This window comes from Phyllostomus hastatus, unplaced genomic scaffold, assembly GCF_019186645.2.
Source record: "Phyllostomus hastatus isolate PE091 unplaced genomic scaffold, TTU_PhHast_1.1 phas_contig_150, whole genome shotgun sequence".
Taxonomy (NCBI): Eukaryota; Metazoa; Chordata; class Mammalia; order Chiroptera; family Phyllostomidae; genus Phyllostomus; species Phyllostomus hastatus.
Genome location: NW_025333611.1, coordinates 3,413,211 through 3,429,170, shown reverse-complemented (window position 1 = coordinate 3,429,170; position 15,960 = coordinate 3,413,211). Strand labels below are relative to the sequence as shown.

Genomic DNA, 15,960 nt, shown 5'->3' with positions numbered 1-15,960 from the left:
AACTAGGAAGCTGAATGGATGTACCGAGCACTGTGGCAGTGTGTGGGACAAAACCCACCCACGATAAATATTTGCTGGCTGAAATGATGGCAGGAATGGGGGAGGGGGCGCGGTTCAGGGGGGTGTTTGGCAAGGGAGTGCACCCGCTGGAGAGGAGGAGCAGGCTTGGTGCGGAGGGGAGACTGCGTTCATTCCGGCCCCGCCGGATTTAAGTGCTGGTGGGAAAGGCACACGGATGCGGCCCGCCCAAGAAAGCTGGCCTCCACGGAACAGGCAGAAAGGAGAGATCTGGTGATTATCCAAAGGGAAAGCACCGAAGGCCTAAGAGTGATTGAGATCATCAAGGAAAAGCTATGGAGAGAAAAAAGTGGAAGGAAGACACACTGAGAATAACTCACAGCTGCCTTTCCTCCAGGTGCCCCCTCCTTCCTACTGCCCCTTCTCTCACTCCCCCTTGAACTTGGTCCTCCCCACCCACTTCCGTTGTCTCGAGTGCTGTCTCTTTTCCTTCATCTTAGTCCAGCTTCCTCCTTCAGGCACACAGGTGGTGTCCTTATCCCAGTCTGCTGTCTCTTGTGGCCCTTCCCACGCGTGCATGGATGCGCTCTCTACGTGCCCCCCGTCCCATGGCCGCCCAACCAGGCATCTTGCTCTTGGCCCTTTTCGAGTTGAAGAGGAATGAAGGGCAAGTGCTAGAGAGTAAGCTGTCTCTAGATATTTTACCACCGCTTTCTGAAAACACCAAGCTTTTCTCCTTTCTTCGCTCTTGTCAATTAGAGAAGGGAGGTAGGGTAACCCCTGTAAAAGATCAAAGGCATTGAGAGACTTGCAAGGTAATAAAGCCTCCAGTGGTCCCAGCTGGTGTGGCTCAGTGGCTTGCATGCCAGCCTGCAAACCAAAGGGTCGCAGGTTCCATTCCCAGTCAGGGCACACGCCTGGGTTTCGGGCAGGGTCCCCAGTAGGGGGCACATGAGAGGCAACGACACATTGATATTTCTCTCCCACTCTTCCTCCCTTCCCCTCTGTCTAAAAATAAATAAAATCTTTAAAGGCTTAAGTGCCTTTGTCTAGCTTTCCCTCTTCCTGAAGGCCCCGAGGCCAGAGAGACCTCTACACATCACAACCTTGACACACCAGCTGTGTGAGCGTCGGCCAGTCCTGTCACCTCCCTCAGCTTTGGCTCCTGGGAACATTAGTGCCTGCCTTGCAGGACCGTTAGATTTGTAACGGGGCAACGCAAGGAAAACGCCCACCACAAACGAGAACTTTGGCTACACTCTGTGTTGTTTCTCAGCCAGGCCTGACCTGCTCAAGCTTGGCAGGCCGTGAAATAAAAGAAACAACTTTTACAGGTTTTTTTTTTCCTTTTTTGTAATACTGACTGTGGGGAAGCAACACGCTTGAAGTCGGGAGCTCAGGCAGCTCTCCGCGATACTGTGGCGAATGCTCCTGAGCTCCTGGCCCTTCGCTGGGGCTTTCGCCTTCGCTGAGTCGGTGAAGCACGTCTGTGTTTCCAATAATCTTACCGTTTTTTCTTTTCCACACAGAACACGTACGTATAGCCGGTTCATTTTGGCTGACCTATTACAAAAATATTTTTGAAATGTACATAAAGGGGAAAATGAAAATTGCCCTTAATCTCACTATCCCAAGACAAGGAATGTTAACGTTTTGATGTAGGTCTGTCTGAACTTTTATCTGTAAGTGTTCATGTATGCTCATGCATACCCACATGTCCCCCCATACGTGTTTTTGCAAGTGAGATCTTGCTATACATGTGTTTTTTAGCTTGCCTTTTTCTGTTAATGTACTTTTATCTCTTTCCACACTAATAAATACACGTCTTTACCAGTATTTGTAGTGTATTTCACTGTACAGGTTTATAATTTATCACCCATCAATCGTGCTGGTTGTTTTTAAGTGTCTCTGTTATGAACAGCCCAGTGAGGAATTGCCTCAGCAATAACCTTTGCACCCCTGTTCACTTGTTTGTTTGGGATAAGATCCTCTTAGATGTGGGATTGCTGAGTCAAACGGTGTGCCCCCCTCTGAAGACTTTAGACATATGTTGCCAAACTTCCTACAGAAATTGTGCGTCAGTTGCAGTCTCGTCACACCCCTTTCCTCACTACTTCATTATCCCAGCCCTAGATAGTGTCCGTTTCTCTTTTTCTTCTTAAATACTGTATTTATTTTTAGAGCGAGGGGAAGGGAGGGAGAAACAAAGGGAGAGAAACATTCATGTGTGGTTGCCTCTCACACATCCCCTACCGGGGACCTGGCCCACAACCCAGGCATGTGCCCTGACTGGGATTCGAACCTGCGACCCTCTGGTTTATAAGCCAGCGCTCAATCTACTGAGCCACACCAGCCAGGGCATATTTCTCCAGTAGACATTTCCTGAACACCAGGCCCTCACAGGTGCTGAGGATACAGCTGTGAACTAGACCGAGGCCCTGCCCTCGTGGAGATTTCATTCTAGTCAGAGAACAAACAGTTAACAACCACACAAGTGGAATACCAGGCGATACACAGTGTTAGGAAGAAAACTGAGGCCTCTTCATTCCTTTCATCTTGGCGGATCTGATAGATTGTGTCAGCCATCGTGCTTTACTTTTTTTCTTTGGTTGTGATTCATTTTTTTTTTCAATAAGTTCTTCTTGAGCATACGCCTTGACTCTGGGGACCAGAGGTGAGCAGGACAACCACGGACCTGCGTTCTCAGGGGGAAGGACGAGCACCCACGAACACGGGAGCGGTTTAACGGGGGGTAACCTGGGCGGGGTTGGGGGCCCCGGTTGTGTTTTCAGAGAACCCCTCTGGGAAGGGTTGGTGCTGGATCCGAGACCGCAGTGATCGACGGGCAGGTGTGTTCTGAGGTCCGGAGGAGTGAGGGAGGAGCGCAGGGTGCAGCAGAAATAAAGTCCTGGGAGTGGGAGAGTTGACGACTCACTGGGGGCGCAGGAAGGCCCGCGAGGATGGCGCGTGGGGAGTGAAGGACCGAGTCCGAAGGGATGAGAGGAAGGTGGGCTGGGTTGCACAGGGCCTTGCAGACCCCATAGGGAACTGGGGTTTTATTCTGTGTATTCAGACATTTTTGAAGGATTTTAAGCAGGGGAAGGACATGGTCTGACTTACCTTTGGAAAAGGTGACCCTAGCTACTTACTGTGCGACAGAAGAACTGTAACAAAGGTGACGCATCATTAATCATCCAAATGGGGGTTCCTTTGCAAATGACGGGGTGCCGACAGGACAGGTTCTCAGGCAACAGGTGGACACTGGAAGTGTCCTAAACAAGCCAGAAACACAGTCCATTCACCGTAAGGGGGCAACAGGGGCATCGGGGGGTTCAGTCTGCGAGGTGTGTGCCGCTGTCCAGGCGCGGCCGAAGCTGGGCCTGCAGTGGCGCAGCGGCTCGGAGACCGCTAGGACGCGGCAGGAGACGGCATCTGGGAAGTGCCGGTAAAGCCAGCGGGTCCTGATGGCTCGGTCATGGACAATGAGGGGGACGGAGCACTGGAGAGGGGTGTCCTGGTGTGGGCCTGAGCCGCCGGACGCCACTCACCGACATGAGGAAGACCGGGGGAGGAACCGAGCTGGAGGAGCAATGGTTTCCAAGGCGGCCGTTTCGAAGGTGCTGAATGTAAGACGCCCGTGGGTTAGCAGCCGGAGATGCCAGGTGCGGCGTCTGCACTGGGTCTGTACGGGGAGGGCCTCCTGCTCAGGAGGGACACAGATCGGGGGTCGTGAGCACGTAGGTCGTAGTGGCTTGGATGTGATCACCTAGGCTGAGCGGCTACCGGAGGAAGAACACCCAGGGCCCCGCCCAGGTGACGGCGGGGTGGGGTGGGGGGCGCGTAGAGGAGCAGCTGGGAAGGCCGGAGGTCAGACAGCGCGCTCAGCAGGGCGTAGCGGCGGGCGTCTTGTGTTTACTGGAGACGGATTTCTATTGTGTGTGCATGTGTGTGTGTGTGTGTGTGTGTGCGCACGCATGTGAATTGCCTTTCATTGTCCCGTTGGGGGGTGATTTTTCTTACTAGTATGTAAATATTGCTTATGTGTTAGACTCATTGTGGGTTGAATTGGGTCCCCCAAAAAGATATGTCGAAGTCCCGACTCTCACTGCAGAGAGGGACCTTATTTGGGAATCGGGGCGTCGCTGATGTGGCCAGTGAAGACGAAGTCATGGGGAGTAGGGGGGCGCCGTGATCCAACATGACCGGTGCCCTTACAATATGGTGCGGAGGGCGGGCGAGGAAGACCACCAGGTGTTGACGGGGGCGGTGGAGGGGCAAGGCAGCGCACACTGAGGGCTGCTGGGGGCTCCGGCAGCTGAAAGAAAGGCCTGGAACAGATTCTCCCGAAAAGCCCCCAGAGAGGGTGGGCTCGCACTCACTACACTGTGGCCTTCCAGCCTTCTGGGGCTGAGGGGGTGCGGTGCTGGTGTCCCAGCCGGCCAGCCGGTGGCCGTTTGTACTGAAAAAACCAATGCGGCCCCTGCACCGCACAGGTCACGTCTTCCCCGACCCCTGACTTCTTTTGGTCTTCCTTACGGGAGTTACAGAGTTTTGAGTTACATTCAGTTCTGCCGCCCTTGTACGTTGTTCGACTTCTGTCTTCTTGTCATGCTTAGAACGGCTTTCCTCACTCCGAAGGTTATAAAAATACTCTTTACATTTCATTAGTTCATTAATAATCTACCTGGAATTCGTTTCAAAAAAGGGGTAAAATGGTAATCTGCTATTTTTCTCTCCATATGGTTAGCTAATTATCCCAACATCATGTATCGAATTATTCATCCTTTTGACCCAGCAGTGTGAAACAGTGCCTTGATTACATGGTAAGGGTGAATGTTACGTGCTACCTCGGTGGCCTCGCAGCCACGCGCTGTGGCGCTCAGCCAGCTGCGGAGACCCACTGAAAGCGGCAAAGGCAGCTTCTGAGGAAGGAGGTGCTGGTTTCACCCAGCATCCCCTCTTCCAGGTGAGGCGCACGCCAGCCTCTCACTGGCCCACCCAGCGTCCTGTACCTGCTTTGGTGCCGTTGACAGTGGCGACTGTCACGTCTGACAAGAAGCGGCATGGTAGCTGTGGTAGCCCGGCAGCTGGCATGGAACACGCTGGTGGCAAGGCACCCAAGCAGGCGAGAAGACGCCTGGAAGGGAGAGCAGTATCATTCCGGGCTCACGGGAGGCTGGTTCCAGGACGTCCGGCTGGCATCGCGGGGGCTCCGTGAACTGCCTCATCATTTTATGACCCTTTACCGTATCAGCCTCCGTATCTGACGATGAGCTGGTTACACACTGGCTAAAGCTGTACACTCCTCGGCCCTAACAGGGAGAGAAGGAAAGAGACCTGCGTTGCATGTTGGGCTCTGCTCCGTAGCTCTCTGATCCTCAGGTAAACAGCCTGATGTCTCTAAACTTCTGTTTCCCCACCTGTGCAGTGGAGACGCTAACACTTACCTGACAGCGTGGTTGTGAAACTCAGAGACACGTGAAAGCTCTTGGCACACACCAGATCCTCTTATATTATCTTCTCTTTTCTGTAGCTTCTGTTGCAGGTTATCCCGTGTATCTGCTCTTCCAAACGAAATGTAAGCCTGTCTCAGATAAGGCCGGGACTCCCTCCGTGACCCTCTGTCTTCTCCCACTCCCTCCCCAGGACTTCATCGACTTAACCCGAGAGAGCAGACCGAGGCCCAAGGATCGCGGCGGGATCTGTGTGATCGACCTGACGACCACTGAGGACGAACCCAGACCTATCGCCACTTTCGACTTGACCCTAGAGCCTGTTACTCCTCCCCAGAAGGAGTCGGCCAACCCCCACACATGTGCCGGCCTCGCCAGCAAGGAGGCGTGGGAAGGGCGGGCGGACAGAAGCTCGTGGCCCGGGGCACGGAGGATCATTAACAGCGACCCCGTGGACGTGGACCTCTGGGAAGAGACCGCACTCGAAGAGCCCCAGCCCTCTCCGTCCGTCAGCGGGGACTCTGTTCAGCTAGCAGAGCCGAACTGCAGCTCGACCACGTTCAAAGGGGACCTCGGCTTCTTGGCCAGCCTGCAGCCACCTTCAGATGTCCACCCCCTCTCCCCGGTGAGCAATAATGGTGGCGGCGGCAGTCAGAGGGTGCCCTTGGCGTGCCCACAGCAAGATGCACCCGGCCCGCCGCAAGCCTTGCTGTGCCCACTGCGAGCCTTGCCGTGCCCGCCGCGAGACTCGCCGTGCCCGCCGCGGGCCTCCTCGTGCCCGCCCCGAGCCTTGTCGTGCCCATCACAAGCTGTGCAGTGCCAACTACAAGCTTTGCCCAGCCTGCTTCAAGAAGCGCCATGCCCTCAGAACGGGCCATGCCCGCCTCAGGACCCATCGTGCCATCCTCAGCACCCACCAAGCCCACCTCAGGACTCACGCTGCCCACCTCAAGACTCCCTGGGCCTACCTCAAGGGGTACCAGGCCCACCTCCACTCGTACCACATCCACCAGACGTGGCATATCTGCAAGGCACACCGTGGTCGCTGGGAGACATGCCACGGTCACCAGGTGTGCCACAGTCGTCAGGAGACATGTCACAGTTATTGCGAGACGTGCCACAGCCACCAGGTGATGCATTGCAGTCACCTACAGACACGCCGCAGTCACCTACAGGCAAGTTGCAGTCACCTACAGGCATGCCGCAGTCACCTACAGACAAGCCGCAGTCACCAAGAGGCATGCCGCAGTCACCTACAGGCAAGTTGCAGTCACCTACAGGCATGCCGCAGTCACCTACAGACAAGCCGCAGTCACCTACAGGCATGCCGCAGTCACCAAGAGGCATGCCGCAGTCACCTACAGGCATGCCGCAGTCACCTACAGACAAGCCACAGTCACCTACAGGCATGCCACAGTCACCAGGAGGTATGCCATGGTCACCAGTGGGTGCACCACAGTCACCTGGCAAAATCTCACACTTACCCGATGTGCCACATTCGCCTGGAGACATGCCATGCTGGCCAGGAGGCCGGCCCGACCCTCCCCCAGACGACGCACAGAACCGTGACACCCCCATGGACGTCTCGGCTCCCTCCTCTCCGAGCTGCGCTCCCAGCCCTCAGTCTCCGCAGTCCGAAACCTCCTTACACCCAGTCCCTTGGCTCTCGGTCACCGAAACTCCGGCCAGGACGGAGATGGCCCTCTCGGGGCCTGCCGACCCCGGGCCCGCCCAGGTGGCGCCCAGCGCGCTGTACAACAGGCCCTGCCTGCACAGACTGAAGTACTTCCTGCGGCCGCCGGTGCACCACCTGTTCTTCCAGACGCTGATCCCCGACAAAGACGTGAGAGAGGTGAGCCGACCTGTCTCCCCGGCATTAAGGCCGTGCGCCGGCAGTCCCTGCGTGGGAGAACGCGCCTGGCGTGAACTTGACGTTTCTGTCTCTCCCCGGCTTGCGGAACCGTGTAGTGTAGTCAGGTCTGGGTTCCAGTTTCGGCCCCACGCTTAATAAAACCGGCCCTGTAGAGTCGACCTGTCCGAGCCTCAGCTTTCCCGTCTGTAAAATGGAAACGAGCGCCCGCCTCCCGGGACCATTACGTGGGACAGCGTACGTAAAGTGCCTGCCACGTCCGCTCTTCCGTGCCCGGGCCTCTCCTTGCAGGGTGCCCTCGTTACAGCTGCCGCGTCCCAGAAATCCTAACACCGCTCCTGACACTCCGCTGCCTCCAAAATGATTAGTCTCTGACATCTGGGGGGGACACTCGGTCTTAAGATTTTAGTGGGAATGTTACTCCCCATTGGTCCTCACTGAACTAAATGAGACGTGTAAGGGGAAAAAAATGCGAAGCTGTTTTCTCATTTTCCATAAGCAGGTACTGGGGCCAGTGTCAGGCAGGCGGGCTGGAAGTGGCTCAGGAAGTCACAAGTGCGTTCTCGCCGGAACCATCCGGAACCCAGCTTCGCAGGCCAGGCGCCCCCCCTTGGTTCGGCCTTGGAGAGTGAAGGGTCCTCTCTCGCTTTGATTGTTGTTATGTCTTCTGATAAGTTGGTCTTCTTCTGAGTGCCTCTCCCAACCCCTCGCCTGTTCTTTTTCCCCGTGGGTGTGCCTCAGGTTGGTGACACAGCTGTTAGTTACCCAGAGAGCTTGGGGACTCGGAAGAGCCGATGTTTCTGTAGTCAGAGCTGCCGTGCTCTCCGGCGCTGCATAACCAGGGAGGCCGCCAGGAGCTGCGGGCTCCGGCAGGGAGACCCTGTCCCCCTTCCGTGCACACATGGCTCAGATGACACAGCAGACTTTTCCTCTTCTGCCTTTCCTACCTCCTGACCTCCGCCGGCTGGAGTGCAGCCGTATGTCCTTCCTGTCTCTCCCGTGGCTTCTCTGGGGCCTTTAATACTTCTTCACTGGGCAGTTTCCCCCAGAAAACCTCGTGGCCAGCCCCTGTGCTCTCACTTACCAGCCGTGGGCCCTGACTCCTCTGAGCCTCTCTCTGTTCAGCTCTAAAAGAAGTCACAACGCCAACGTCACGGGGTTGTTTGGCTTTGAGGTAAACACATAAAGCACAAAGCCCCCTTCCAGGACCTATAAAAGTGCTCTGTAAGTATTAGCTCTCTCTCAGGAAACAGGCGTGGAAATAACTGATAAACACTGTACATTTGCAGATGTCACATTTGTGGGCAGGAAGCGAATAGCACGGGGTCAAGGCTGTGGAACGCGTCACACGCGGAACAGGCACCAAAGCAAGGCTTTGCTCTCTTCCCTTGCTCTTCATCCCCTCCAGCCCGTGGCGTCCATCCCTTGCTGCCCGTGGTGTCCATTCCCTGCAGCCCGTGGTGTCCATTCCCTGCAGCCTGTGGTGTCCATCCCTTGCTGCCCGTGGCATTCATTCCTTGCAGCCTGTGGTGTCCATCCCTTGCTGCCCGTGGTGTCCATCCCCTCCAGCCCGTGGTGTCCATTCCCTGCAGCCCGTGGTGTCCATTCCTTGCAGCCTGTGGTGTCCATCCCCTCCAGCCCGTGGTGTCCATTCCTTGCAGCCTGTGGTGTCCATCCCCTCCAGCCCGTGGTGTCCATTCATTGCAGCCCATGGTGTCCATTCCCTGCAGCCCGTGGTGTCCATTCCCTGCAGCCCGTGGTGTCCATTCCTTGCTGCCCGTGGTGTCCATTCCTTGCAGCCCGTGGCGTCCATCCCTTGTTGCCCGTGGCATTGGCCTCTCATCAGTGCGGTCAGGGTCAGGGGACACCCTCGCGTGCTTTGAGACGCGAGTGCTAACCAGGGCGGTTCCCACCACCACCGTTTCATTGTTACACATCAGCCATCAAACCTTTGGTTGCTGTTTTACAGTTAGGACCTATTCTCAAATTTTAAAAATTATGCTTGCTTAATATAAGACATTTAAAAATATAAACTATAAAAAAAATAATTACCCATGGTACTGTCACTCAGCATTTATTATTATTAATAACTCGGTGTGTTTCCTTCCCCATTGCCTCTTTATATATATGCACTTGAACACTTAAAAAACCGTATGTATCATTGTTGGTTTTGCTGTTTCTGGAGAGTACGAGCTTACAGGATAACTCTGGCGTGATACCACCGGTGTATGCCAGCCATTTGTTGCTTGACAAATGCTTATTCTCTAAATCTCAGTTTTCTTACCTAGAAAGCAGGACCAATAACAGTATGTATTTCTTAGGGTTGTTGTGAGAGTTAAGTGAGGATAGGTTAAATGTTCAAAAATTGTCTTATAATTATTGCTATTATTATATTCCCATATCAAACTTTAAAAAAATTATGATTACTTATTTTATTTTTAGATAGAGGGGAAGGGAGGAAGAGAGGGAGAGAAACATCAGTGTGCGGTTGCCTCTCATGCGCCCCCTACTGGGGACCTGGCCCGTTACCCAGGCCTGTGCCCTGACTGGGGATGGAACCAGTGACCCTTTGGTTCAAAGGTTGGCACTCAGCCCCTCAGCCACACCAGCCAGGGCTTGTATCAGACTTTTTAATGTTTGTTTTTCTTCTGATTATGAAAGTAATATATGTCTATTATGGAAAAATTGAAAAACACAAAAGAGTCTGTAGAGGAAAGCTTGTCTGTAGTTTCACCACCCAGATCACAGAAACCACTTCTCATGTCCACCCCCCCAGACTTTATATGCACACGTTTGGGGTGAGAAAGCACCTTATTATTTACTATCCACTCCAAAAAAATTAACAAAATTGGATTCTTCTCCTGACAATAGAACATTTAAAATATCTTTCTTCCTCTATTTATTTCAGTATCTGATGAACTATTATAACTACCCCTAAATATCTTGTCACCCTTACTCCAAAAGCAGCGTAGGCTAGCCTCTAACTCTTCTGTATTATTCTTTCTGTGCTGTGTTTTAACATGATGAAGTCATGTTATATGTACAACACTGAATTCCTATTTTTTAACTTAATATAAGCATTTCCTGTATCACTGAAAGTTTTTTTTTAGATAAGGCTTTCCAATCTATTTTTTTAAAAATTGTGAATGTTTCCAGTGCATGGAAGACTTTGCTGTCTTCAACCTGTTCCAGTACTTCTTGTTTTTATATCTGTAGAAACCCGTCCGAACTCATTTCTTCTTATCTCTACAGAGCAAGGGTCAGAAACTGGAGCCCATCCCCCATCGAAGACTACGGATGGTGACAAACACCATCGAAGAGAACTTCTCCCTGGGCACTGTGCAGTTCCTGATGGACTTCGTGTCGCCCCAGCACTACCCACCCCGCGAGATCGTGGCCCACATCGTGCAGAAGATCCTGCTCAGCGGCTCGGAGCCGGCCGATGTGCTCAAGGAGGCCTACATGCTCCTCATGAAAATCCAACAGTACGAACCGCAGGCGCCGGCACGCCTTCTGGGGAGCCCGGACTCGGGGCACAGCGCCCTCTTGCCCCGTCTCTATTCAGCCGACCGTTAGAGAGAACGACGCAGTGCATCAGTGCTAGCTGGATTACGGGGGACAGGAGACCCAGTCCAAGCGAGCTTTAAGCTAGTAAAATAGAATTTAGTGACTCCTGTTGCCAGAGACCTAAGAATAAGACGACTTAGTTCAGTTCAGGAACGGTCACAAGGACCCGTTTTCCCGCTCTGCTCTGCCTCTGCCCAGCCTTCAAGGGGCGGCCTTCTCAGCCTCCAGCTCTCGTGACCTTTATGATACGCTCAGTGCGAGAGCCCGCCTGCTTCCTCTAGAGTCACACGAGAGTTCTGCAAACCAGTCTTGTAGCCTAACTGGCACTTCACGTAGCACACGAGCCCGTCTGTGTGAGCCAGTCACCGGGCGCCGCGGGGTAGAATGTCAGGACTGGCTCGGTGTGCCCCGTGGGCTCCATTTCAGGGCCCGGCGGGCGGAGCCGGCAGGCGGGCTAGCACAGAGTAGATGTCCTCCAGGCAGCATTGGGTTACTGTTGCCTCCCGAACGGGAAGTGGATACTGTGTAGAAAAACAAAACAGCAGGGAGTTCCATTGGCCTCCGATGGCATGGTATTGTATCAGAGAGGGGGCAAGAGCGCTCAGGATAAGAAAGCCTCTGGCTTCTATCACCTTCCAGATCCCATCCCCTCTCCCACTCAACTCTGCTAATTCCATGTCACTTGACTTGCAGGCTCCATCCAGCCAATGCCAAGACAGTGGAGTGGGACTGGAAGCTGCTCACTTACGTCATGGAGGAAGAGGTAACATAACAATTACGAGAGTGTATCTTTTGCAGAGCAAATTTCTAACTCGAAACAAAAGTAACAGCAAATCTGATACTAAAGCCTTCGCCATTATTTCCTTCTTCTACTCTCATCCCCATCAAAAAATTCCCACTGGAAGGGCACGTGCTGTCTCCCAGTTCACGAGTGAGTGCTTCCACTTGTCCCTCTCCTTGAGGTCCCGTAAATGAATGAGGAGAGTCATGAATCCGTGGCAATGAAAATAAGGCGAAGGACCTTAGATCTGAAGGAAGAGGGAGGAGCTAAAGGAGCTGTGAGAGTGGTGGCCATGAAGCCAGGCAGAGAAAGCCAGCGGCTAGACCGCATGTGGGAGGGGCTGCAGCCGAGGAGGGAGGAAGGCTGTGCCCAGGGCAGAGAGGCTTTGGACTCGGAAACACCACACACAGGAGGGTTCGAGTCAAACACGGGCCGTGTGTCTGTTGAAAGTCTGTAGCTGGAACCGACAGCCTCTCCATTGTGGAGTACAGGACGTGCAGTCATCAAGTTACCTAAGGATTCGTTGTCTAAGAAACTTAATGACCCGTTTGTCACCAATGAAGGCAACTACTAGAGTTGGTGCTCCAGAAAATAATTCTTCTGCATTCTGACCTGAACTTGCCATCTTTCCATCTGCTCATCCAAAAGCACTTGGATGGAACAAATTATTTTCAACTTAGAATGCTATACGCAGCTGAAACAGGAGTCCAGTGTGAGGGTAGAATAAAGACATTTCCAGACATACAGGGACTTGAAAAGTAGCCTCATACCCCATTTCTCAGCAGGTTACTTGCAGGCACACATCCGAAGAGCGAGGGAACACTACTGGCTGGGTGGCCCGTCGGTTGCAGAGTCACCCCACGTACCACAAGGTTACAGATTTGATCCTCAGGGCACATACCTAGGTCGCAGGTTCGATCCCTGGTCAGGACACGTTTCTCTCTCACGTTGATGTTTCTCTGTCTCCCTCTCTCCCCTCCTCCGCCCCCACCCCTAAAAATCAATAAGCATGTCCTCAGGTGAGGATTAAAAAAAAAGTTACAGATATGTATGCACCTCATGAAAGATCAAAATATGAAATAAAAACTGACAGAATTAAAGGGAGACATAGAGGGTTTTATGTTAATAGTTGGAGATTTTAATACCCCACTCTCAGTAATGGGTAGAACAACCAGACAGAAGACAAGGAGAGAGAGGACTTAACGTGATAAACCAACCAGATCTAACACTTACCTGCAGAACATTCTACTCAGCAGCAGTGTATACTTTTTCCTCAGTGCACGCGAGACATATTCCAGGACAGGCCATATGCTAGGCCACAAGTCAGTCTCAGTAGATTTTATAAGATAGATATCTGATAACGTCTCTTTAGCCTGAGAAGCCAGCATCACTCTGATATCACAGCTAGACTCAGACACACCAAGAAAGCTACAGACCAACATCCTTTATGAACATTGCTGCAGAAATTCTCAGCACAACACTAGCAAACCAAAGTCAGCAGCGTGTCATAGGAACGATACACCATGACGACCTTGCGGGTTTACCCAGGAATTCAAGGATGGCTCAGCACACGCAAGCCAGTCCCTGTGAGGCACCACACTGACAGAGTGAAGGGCAAACTCCGCACGATCACCTCAACTGATGCAGAAAAGCATCTGACAAGATTCAACACCCCTTCATGATAAAAACTCAACAAAATAGGAGTGGAAGGAAACTAACTTGCAAAAGCCCTGTGTCAAAACCTACGGCAGACACCGTGCTCAGCGGTGAGATCCTGAAAGCTTTTCCCCTAAAGGCAGGAACGAGGCAAGGGTGTCTGTTTCCACGTCTCCTCTTCGACACAGTGCGGGACGTTCTGGCCAAAGCAGTCAGGCGAGGGGAGGAAATACAGGGCGTCTAAATAAGAAAAGAAAATTATCTCTGTTCACACATGACATGACCTTACATGTAGGAAACCCTGAAGATTCCATACAGAAAATAGAATAAAGGAATTCAGCCCTGGCTGGCGTAGATCAGTGGATTGAGTGCGGGCTGAGAACCAAAGCATCGCAGGTTCGATTCCCAGTCAGGTCACATGCTGGGTTGCAGGCCACAGCCCCCAGCAAACGCACATTGATGTTTCTCACTCTCTCTTTCTCCCTCCCTTCCCTCTCTAAAAATAAACCGATAAAATCTTTAAAAAAAAAAAGAAGAAAGGAATTCAGCAAAGTTGCAGGATTCAAAATTATGCAAAAATCAGTTTATTTCTATATACTAATGATTTACAAAGAATATTAAAACAATTCCATTAACAATAACATCAAAAATAATAAAATACTTAGGTATAAAAATGACCAGGAGGTGAACAACTTGCACACCTAAAACTATAAAACATTGCCAAAAGGAAATAAAGAAGACATAAATAAGCGGTAAGGCTTCTCATGTTCATGGATTGGAAGACTAAATATTGTTAAGATGGCAATACTGCCCAAAGCAATCCACATATTCAATACAATCCCTATCAAAATCCTAAAAGCTTTTTTTTTCTTTTTTTTTCTCTTTTTTTCAGAAATAAAAAAATCCAGCCCTGGCTGGTGCGGCTCAGTGAATTGAGCGCCAGTCTGTGAACCAAAGGGTCACTGGTTTGATTCCCAGTCAGGGCACATGCCTGGGTTGCGGGCCAGGTCCCCAGTCTGGGGTGCGTGAGAGGCAACCACACTTTGATGTTTCTCTCCCTCTCTTTCTCCCTCCTTTCCCCTCTCTAAAAAATAAATAAATAAAATCTTAAAAAAAAAAGAGAAATCCATCCTAAAATTCATACGCAATCTCAAAGAACCCAGAATAGATAACCCAAAACAGTCTTGAACAAGAAGAACAAAGTTGGACTACTCCCACTTCCTGATTTTAAGACACATTACAAAGATACAGCAGTCGGACAGTGTAGCACTCTTACAAGGAGAGACACACGGAGTAGACGGGAGAACTCAAAGTCGAACTCCGTGGAAATCGTTAGGTGACGCTCGCCAAGGACGCCAAGGCCGTTCCATGGGGAGCGCAGCGTCCCTGCCGCAAATGTCGTCAGGAAAACCCACAAGCACGTGCAAAGTTGTGCAGCTGGACCCTTCCCCATCACCCATATGCAAAGTGGGGCGCAGATCCAAATGTAACACCCCGAACTATAAAACCCGTAAGGGAAAACATGAGGGGAAGCTTCACGACAGTGGATTTGGCATTGATTTTTCTGATACGACACCCAAGGCACAGGCAAAAAAATAAATAAATAAATGCCAACGCAGGCCAAAGGGCCCACATCACAGAAACTGCGGCCAAGGACAGGAGTGGGAAGGCGATCTGGGGAATGGGAGAAAATGCTTTTAGATCGTGTATCCGATAAGGGGTTAACAGAAAGAACTACAGCTTAATAAGCCAAATTGACTTTCAGAAGGGCAGAGGACTCGAAGAGACGAGACGAAAAGACGTTTCTCTGACGATGAGCTGCAAACGGCCAGTGAGCACGTGAGACAATGTTTAACAGAGAGTAAGCAGCAGCAGGGACGTGGAGAAATTAGGATCCCCGTCCACCGTGGCTAGAATGGTAACGTGGTGCGGCCACTCTGGAAAACCAGATGGTAGTTCCTCGGAGACATGAAAAACCGTTACAGTACGACCCCCCAGTCCCTCTGCTGGATGTGTGTGCCCAGACTTGAGGGCGGGGGGGGGGGAGATACCTGCACGCTCACGTGCTTCGCGGCGTTGTTCTCAACAGCTGAGAGGTAGAAGCGACCCAGGTGCCCGTGGCAGGCTGGACAAAACGTGGTCCGCCCGTGGTCGGGAGTGTTCATTCTGCTTGAACTAGGAGGGAAGTCCTCTCGCGTGTAACAAGGACGGCAGTGCAGCGAGGGCGTGACACTAAGTGAAACGGGCCCGTCGCAAAGAGACACACTAGACGGTGTGACTTGCGTGAGGCGTCTGCCGCGGTCAGATTCCCAGAAGCAGCCCCGAGGCCTTGGCTTGCCAGGTGCTGGGAGGAGGGGAGACATGGACGTATTGTTCGGTGTGTGCAGAGCTGCGGCTGAGCCAGATGGAGAAGTTCCGGAGATCCGTCGCACAGATCTATGCGAATGTGCTTAGCACTACCGACCTGCACACTGAAAAGGGGTCAAGATGCTCGTTTTTATGTTAACGTTTTATCAGAATTAAAATGATGTTTAAAGAAAGCGGAGAGCAGCAAACGTTGGCTGGTGGGGATGCGGAGATAGAGGCCTCGTGCGTTGTGGTGGGACTGCGCAGGG

The 15,960-nt window shown here is 52.1% G+C and overlaps 1 protein-coding gene across 2 annotated transcripts in view; it reads left to right on the top strand.

Annotated features, from left to right (window-relative positions):
- Positions 1-15,960, top strand: part of SIMC1 (SUMO interacting motifs containing 1) — a 30,939-nt gene that overhangs the window by 1,503 nt on the left and 13,476 nt on the right. Inside the window, exons 2-4 of one of the 2 annotated variants that reach the window (XM_045828942.1) lie at positions 5,665-7,323; positions 10,594-10,826; positions 11,602-11,671. In XM_045828942.1, the coding sequence (XP_045684898.1) occupies positions 5,665-7,323; positions 10,594-10,826; positions 11,602-11,671 (1,962 nt within the window). The remainder of the gene's footprint in view (positions 1-5,664; positions 7,324-10,593; positions 10,827-11,601; positions 11,672-15,960) is intronic. The other variant, XM_045828943.1, reaches the window with a different exon arrangement.